Source organism: Sycon ciliatum, chromosome 2, assembly GCF_964019385.1.
Source record: "Sycon ciliatum chromosome 2, ocSycCili1.1, whole genome shotgun sequence".
NCBI classification, from domain to species: Eukaryota; Metazoa; Porifera; class Calcarea; order Leucosolenida; family Sycettidae; genus Sycon; species Sycon ciliatum.
Genome location: NC_088644.1, coordinates 26,068,980 through 26,076,583, shown reverse-complemented (window position 1 = coordinate 26,076,583; position 7,604 = coordinate 26,068,980). Strand labels below are relative to the sequence as shown.

The 7,604-nt window shown below is 46.0% G+C and overlaps 2 protein-coding genes across 2 annotated transcripts in view; one reads left to right on the top strand and one right to left on the bottom strand.

The window, feature by feature from the left end:
* Positions 1 to 196: 196 nt before the first annotated feature.
* LOC135809392 (small nuclear ribonucleoprotein F) lies at positions 197 to 3,937 on the top strand. The gene is made up of 4 exons (XM_065322732.1): positions 197 to 352; positions 435 to 566; positions 1,049 to 1,113; positions 3,550 to 3,937. The coding sequence occupies exons 1-4, from the start codon at positions 350 to 352 to the stop codon at positions 3,614 to 3,616; spliced, it is 267 nt and encodes an 88-aa protein (XP_065178804.1). The 5' UTR covers positions 197 to 349; the 3' UTR covers positions 3,617 to 3,937.
* Positions 3,938 to 4,394: 457 nt separating this feature from the next.
* The window catches only part of LOC135809391 (ankyrin repeat domain-containing protein 27-like), a 39,124-nt gene continuing 35,914 nt past the window's right edge, over positions 4,395 to 7,604 (bottom strand). The window contains exons 35-37 of the mRNA XM_065322731.1: positions 6,081 to 6,606; positions 5,504 to 5,570; positions 4,395 to 5,059 (exon numbers count right to left, since the gene is read on the bottom strand). Coding sequence (XP_065178803.1) covers positions 4,841 to 5,059; positions 5,504 to 5,570; positions 6,081 to 6,606 — 812 coding nt within the window. The 3' untranslated portion in view covers positions 4,395 to 4,840. The remainder of the gene's footprint in view (positions 5,060 to 5,503; positions 5,571 to 6,080; positions 6,607 to 7,604) is intronic.

Here is a 7,604-nt window from a genome sequence, read left to right as displayed (position 1 = left end):
ACCGCTAGCGCGCGCTAGCGCTGACGTCGTGACCATGGTGACGGGAGCTAGCGTGTGTTTATGCGGCTACATGATGTAGCTAGCTAGGGATCACGGTCAATCACGGGGTTCACGGCGTCGCGGGCGCGGCGATCTTGGCTCTCTGGCCGCTTTGTCATGGATACCTGGACTATCAGGCCATGCGTGCGTCCGCGCGTGCTGAAATTTCATGGAAGAAATATCGTAAAACGAACGCCAAGAAGTGCACTTTGAAGAAGGTTGTTTGACCATTGTGTGCCATGCAGAAAGCTGTTTGTTGAAGTTTTTCCCCCTCAGCTCTGGAAATTGTGCGGAGTTCAGCCAACCTGATATGGTACGAGCACTCTAAGCTCTCGATTTGCGCTTTTAGGTCAGCTTCAACCCTTTTCCGATTGGTGTATTTTTGTATTTCTCAGGCTGCTCTGCCACTTATCAACCCCAAACCCTTTTTGAATGGCCTCACTGGAAAGCCTGTGATGGTCAAGTTAAAATGGGGCATGGAGTACAAGGGATACTTAGTTGCCGTCGATACGTACATGAATTTGCAGGTGAGTGCTGATTACGAGTATTCTAGAAGCCATTTGCACGTTCCATAATTTTTTTAATTTTCGAGTGGCGTAGAAATCCGGAACTGGACATTTTCGTGCATAGCATGGCATTAGCTCCTTCAGTTGAGTCTATGGTGTACCCAAGTCTATAGTATATTATAATTATAGTTATATCACTGCGAAACTGGTGTGGCCTTGTGTCGACATCAATGAATTAATTATTTCTGTGCACATCAATCAGTGATAAATGTAATGAGGTAATGTTACATGTACTGACACCATACACACTTGTTTAGCAACACACTGAAGGTTTCGTCAGTCGAATTCCTGTCTCTTAATCCAATGTTTAGTGTGTGGCAAGAAATGCAGAACTGTCGTCGTTGGAGCATGAGCCCATCCAGCCCTATCTGTGCGAGTGAAAAAGTTAAAGTTGTAGATCTTCAATGCTGTTGGATATTATCATCATGTACTCTTGCTTGCAGCTGGCTAACACCGAGGAGTACATTGACGGTGCGATCCAAGGAAATCTCGGAGAGGTTTTAATCAGGTATGCTCCATTGCAGGGCCTGCTTTTTTTGCACGTGGCAGTTTGTGCTTCAGTGAGTGCGTTCGATTATGCCCACGAATCGATGTTGAATCCATTCATGAATCGCCCCTGGCCATTCATGCCGCCCCATGTGAATAGGGTGAATGGATTCCAAACCGATTCCGGGGCTCGTGACCTGAACCCAAACGACGAGATTCCGCCCATGAATCAATTCATGGCAGTAATCGAACGCACCCACCGGGTGCATGTACATGTATGTCAAACATTCCACTATGCTCCGAACCGGTGTCTCCATGTTTATAGATCAATGCTTTGATTAACCCTTTACTTGAGGTATCACGGATTTGTCCGTCATGACTGCAGTGTGTGAGCCGAATTGAGCAATCGAAAGGTCTACTTACATCAGGGAGTAGTAAAGTGCCCGAAGATAACATGAGCATACGCAACCAGTTTGACGATTGCCGCAGGACCGTTTTCAATTTTTTCACCCAGTGGGTGAGATTAGGGTAAGATAGTTACGAAGGCATGCAGATGCGAGTTGTGCGCTCCACATCAGGATACATGTACTTTTGAACCGGGAGTAATGTTACGTGTAGTAAAAATGTAAAGTACCTACCGGTACATACCGTATCTCCGCGCATATAAAGAAAGCCATGGCGTTATAGGTGAAACATCGCTGTTTTGGACCAAATGTTTGGAGAAAATAGCCTTGGTTTTAACGTCGTGGCGCTAAAAGTGAGAGACGCGTACATGGAAAAAAATCGGCACAGTATGAACTTCGAGTACTCGTACGGTGCCGTTGCACGTTCATGTCGAGCATCCATGTACTTTCAATTTTCCCTGAAAATTTCAAATTGTGAACCTATTGTGTACAAGGTGGCATGCAAACTTGTGTGAAGGTGCGGTGGCGGTATGGCATGTGACAGTGGGGATGGGTACATGCAGAAAGAATCACCCCTACTGTAGGTTCACTGAAAGAATTGAACTCACCTTTAACGCCAGATGCAACTTCCTCCACATTGAATTTTGTTCACTTATAACGCCATGGCTTTATAAGCGAGGGTGGCCTTATATTCGGATATAGCGCCATGGCTTTATATGCGCGGAAATATGGTACGCTCTTGCTCCAGCATGTAGAATTCCTGCTATGGTCTGCCTTTGATCATCGACCAACCTATACTATATATTTCGCAATCGATGTCCGGCAACAGTGGTATCACTTTGGGAGGTGTTCGTGTGGAATTTTTCTGTGTCGATACAAGCTATTTACGACGACGTGGCCGCATTTCATTCCTTGATGGACCTGAGAACAATTCATTTCAAGGAGTAAGGTGCCGAAACTTGAAGACGATCAGTTCACTTGCTTCCTCAACACCAACAAAAGTTGCTTACTCCAGCAAATCGCCGACGTTCTCCTTGGGCATTGAGTCAATTGAGACGACTGTCAACGGTTATTCCTTTCAGCACAACCCTGACGCTGATGTTTTTCTACCAATTGCCTGTGGAAGCTCTTGTGTGGATGGTGATGCCTTCTCACGTGCAGCAAAAGTTTCTAGATTGATTTGAAAGATCATCACTTTTGCAAGAGTTTTTTTCATGAGGCGCTAGGCGGGTATCAAAAATCTTGATCAGTGGTGTGTCATCTCCTGGTATTTTTAGTAATTTTTACTGCCCTTTGGTTCCCATTTAAAAGCTCTCAGCTGTCGGCTCGATCAAGTCCGAGGTCGAATAGTGGAGTTACGGCTCCCACGAGGTATTCTACGTTCTGCAGCAAATTTTCACTTCTGCTTGTAGTGTCACTCATGGGATTTCCCCCTGCTGCATGACAATTCAGGCATGCATAGACCAGTGTGCCGTCAGGCACAGATTTTAAGCTGTCAGCTACAGAACAGAGCAGCGCTCTACGGTGAACCCACAACAAATACCAGGGATTTTAGCAAATTGTCTCAAAGTCCTGTTTTGTCTGTCTTACCAGGACTGTTGCACATGTGTTGTTGCGCTCTAGCTTGTGAAACATGCGCTGATGTGTTCCATGAAGCCCAAGACTGTCAAAATCGATGAAGGGAAACAAAAGTTGTGATACGTAGTGCGTGCAGTCATTTGCGTGAAACAAATTAATGCTGGGAAAGAGTTTATCTGGGCCGACTGGCTTCATTCAGATTTCTTATAATTGTTCTGACCCCCAAATCAGTATCACCGGTCACTTTTTCTAGAGGTCCTCGGTGAAGGAACGGTAAAGCATCAGTGAGTTCTTGGACAGCCCGGAATTTATTGCATATTATTCATCGTACGAGAGGCCAGAGTTCCATCCGGCTATCAAGTTGATGCAGTTTATGTGGGTAGCAGAGATTGTGACTGTTGTATGTTTGAAATGCGTCTGTAGCTCTTCCTCATGCATTTGCCTTCCCTGCCTCTTGTGTTTTGTTTGATGTTCAGGTGTAACAATGTCCTGTACGTACGTGGAGTCGACGAGGAAGAAGAAGACGGTGAGACAAGAGAATGAAATCCATCGGGGAAAGTTAGTCGGGCTGGACTGTATGTCCAGCTACCTGCATCCGTCCAGGCAGCAGCCATCAAGTCAATCATGCAGTTTATCATGTGCATAGCAGTGATTATAATAACTGTACATTGTGACTACTTCTTTAGGTTTTCATGTGTTTACCTTGTAACGTTTTACGTACCTCCCGTTGCTTTTTTTTGGTTTGGCGCTCAGGTGTGATAACGTTAGCGTCCTATACAGACATACTGCAATTTCAAAATTCCGCTGTCTTTGAATCCATGAGAGAGTGTGTTATCAGAGCAAGACCAATGGTATACCGTTCAACAGCGCGTTTTGCTCTTTGTGTGCTTGGGGTTATGGGGATCGAGTGTACTTGCATAAGAGTAGCATAGGTGTGTCTACAGCAACACCTTCTCTATGTTTGGGAAAGTTGTCTCTGTGCAACCAAGTGGCTCTCCAATTAATTGCCAGCTGCTTTCGTATGTGAGCTCCCTAGACTACAGTAGAGTCGCATGCATCTATGACTTGGCACCGACCCCCTCTGTGTGTGGAGGCCATTCGGTATCAGCTTGTTTTGGCAGAGACAGGGATACTTGCATACTCGTCTTCACCATCATCAAGAGTACCGGTACACAACCCTCTGTACTCTTGCTGTCATACTCTTGAATAGCAACGAAATAATGGTTCGATATTTATCTTATTGAATCAGTAACGAATAATCAATATTATTATAATCGTTTCAGTACTACTCTTGTCTTGATACCACCAAGAGGCAAGAGGAAAAGCTTATGACTGTAGTCTTGATTCTACTTGTACCGTGTGGAGGGAGATCCCTGTGATAAAGTAAAAAAAAAAGATTCATAAAAATGAATGTCCAAAAACAAAAGTTATATAGTTGGCTTCTTTGTGCCCACGGATAAAAACACCTCCCAACCCAGACTTCACCTAGTATAAAAGTTATCACTCCATTAGAGAGTAGATAATATAATAGAAAATATGGGGATCTCTGCGAGTGGTACAGTGAAATAGACAACGGCACATACTGCACTGGTTTGTGCACTGCTACTTGTGGATGTCCTCATAACGAGAAGAGACCCAGTGAAGTAGTGGCCATATGTTAAAAAATTATCATGAAGTTTGTATGTAAGGCTATATGTAGAGTATAATGATTGTGAAGGTTTGTACTGTCATGATGGCAAGCCACCCCATGTGCGAGAGACAGAATAACTATCCTTCCAACTTGGGGTCAGCCAAGCGTGCCGGCCCTGCTATGGATGCAACTGGCGCTTCTGCTGCTCCTGTTGTTTGTAGTGGCGAAGCAGGCTTGTCGACATCTGGCTGAGGTGGTGTGTCTTCTTCGGTGTGGCAGTTCTGAAGCCGCGGCTGACTGTAGTCACGCGTGGATACTCTGCGCAGCCTGGATGTTTGGAAGTGTGTGATGGAGTACTGGTAAACACAAGCCATAACACACATAAACACATCAGTCAGGGAATCACAGCAAAACAGTTTGCTCTGCGGCCGGCACACATCCGCGAATAGAGGATCGCAGTGGTCATGCAATATGCTGGTAGCACTTCATGGCAGATTAGCAACTAGTGCTACCAGCACATTGCATGACAATTGTGATCGTCTATTCGCGGATTGCCGTATATGCCTACTATATGCCTACTATATGGCACTGTGAAGTACTACACTAGTGACCAACGAAGTGGGAACTTGCCCTCGGGCACAAAGCCGGGCTAACCTCAGAATAGTATTCGTGTGTAAAGAAATGCATGGAAAGTTGCTGCACTGAACAGTCTGAACCCAAGGAAGATCAAAAATTGTGGCGCTATACACTAGGAAAGCTCCGCAGTTCATTGAGCAGTAGTTTGTACAATGCTTTAATACCTGGTGCATGGATGCCGTTGATGGCCCACTCCTATCATTAGTGTTGGAGCGACGCAGTGATTCCCTCCTGCACAAAAAGAAGACAACAGAAAGAAACAATCACGAGCAAATCTTCATAAGGGCACACTTGTGTTAGCCAAGCAGCAGGACACACAGTCAACTCATGGCCTGGGACTTGTACTATTGCAACACACAGCCAGTTTGCTGGGAACGGTCCAACCCAGAGCTATCCATAGTGGAAACGTACACAAACATGAACACGCACAGGGCGAGAGGGAGCATGAAGGAGAAAAGGTCACACAGAGATCGAATTACTCCAAAGAAAAGAAAACACCAAAAGGCAAAGAAACAGACTCGTATTTTCCGGGGCCAGGGCTGCCAATATTGGGGTGCAAGCCATCCCTTCCCCTCTTTGGAGGCGGAGTAACATATTCCAGTTTGTATTTGTTTCTATGAGAATAAATGTTTAGGGTAACTTGTAAATCGGCCCTCTTTGGTGAAAAGATTGCAGCTCTGACCCCGGAAGATACTGTATGTTGAAAGCATGCACACATACAAAACACGCAACTTGTCTTGCCTGTTGAATTTCTTCACGTCTGACGAAAGTGAGGACAGTGTCCGCAGCTGTTCCATACTTCGGTCCTCTATAGCATTCAGCAATTCCTCCAGGCGACGGGAGCTGGCGGAACGAGGTGCAAGGCGAGGTGATGATGCTGACTTGGTAGATGTGAGTGAAGCGTTCGGACTGATGTGTAAGGTACGCCGGGCAGTCGTCTCATCTGCAGACACACCGGGTTGATCTTCATGCGAATTTGGATCAATTGGCGTACTGCTGCGCTGCGGACCAGGAAATATGTCCAACGGTTCTGCACTCTCGGAAATTCTTGACTCGGAGCTAACGTGACTTGCGTCTCCCTTGGTGGCAGTTTCAGTATTGGGCAAAGCTTGGTGAGAAGATGTCACGGGTGACTTCACGTTTAGGACATCACCACCAGTATAGACAGGAGCAGCAGGAACATGAGCAGAGGTGTTGTTGGCATCGCCACTAGCCTTCCCACGGCTGCTGTCTCCATTGTTGGTTTCAGCGACGCTGTTCACTGCATCTACACGGGAATGTAAGAACACAGTCCGACAGAATTCACTTATAAGACATACCCTTGCTTAGTATGGATATTGTCCGGAGCATGGGTGTATTGAACAATTGATCCATACTGAAGTATGTTAGGATAAGAAGTACATTGGATACTAAGTTCACTTTCCTGCTGCCCACGGGGTATATCTTATCATACTGTCGTTGACATGGAAACCCAGTCGATTGACCGGGACCGGCGCCCTCAGCGCGTACAGAACGACAGTTACGTTGTGCACAGTCATGTTGATCTGATGCGACCATTGCGCTGCGCATTGCGCTGCAGCGCATGTACATGAACATGACTGTCCATGTACATGTAATGCATGTGTGTACTGCTTACCCACGGCTGCATGGCCAGCGCCCTGGGGCCGCTGGACGTGCGGCCGGATTTCCATGTCCACGACAGTAGTTCGACTGCACGTAAGGCAGTGTGTTCAGTTGGTTCAGGGGAGCCACAGAAAATTACGTCATCCCTGAAACGAACATTGTATATTTCACACTCTGATCATGTCCCCTCGCAAACAAACAGTGTTTGCTATGCTGGGGAGACGTGAGTCAGCTATGCAATGGTACACTACACTTTGAAGGACTCGTGTGACTATACGTGGCGATGTGAACAACACTGTTGCCAGTAGAAGCTTGGTACAGGTTTTGCACTTCTGGCTACATGTACATGTATATTGAGAATGGAGTAAGCCAAGAGGTCAACAGCTCTCCTGACTTTAGTTCTTGATGCTTCACTAAGGGGGCGTTCGTTTTTGATCTACAGGTTTGGGTAGAAACTACTTCTTTCGGTACATGTGTTCGTTTATTTCTACTCCAAACGGTTGATTCTACTTTCCTCTACCGGCTCTACCAGGTTTGAGGCTGGTAGAAGTCGGTAGAAGTTTGTTGAGGTACGGTATTTCTGTACTTGTGTGGCCATGAAAGCTGGTTTCCACAAAAATCGTACATGGTACTGCAAAATCG

What these genes read in the sequence shown, in the direction of transcription:
- LOC135809392 (XM_065322732.1), top strand. An exon ending in ATACGTACATGAATTTGCAG is followed by an intron (nt 567 to 1,048) that starts GTGAGTGCTGAT and finishes TCTTGCTTGCAG; the next exon opens with CTGGCTAACACCGAGGAGTA. An exon ending in CTCGGAGAGGTTTTAATCAG is followed by an intron (nt 1,114 to 3,549) that starts GTATGCTCCATT and finishes TTTGATGTTCAG; the next exon opens with GTGTAACAATGTCCTGTACG.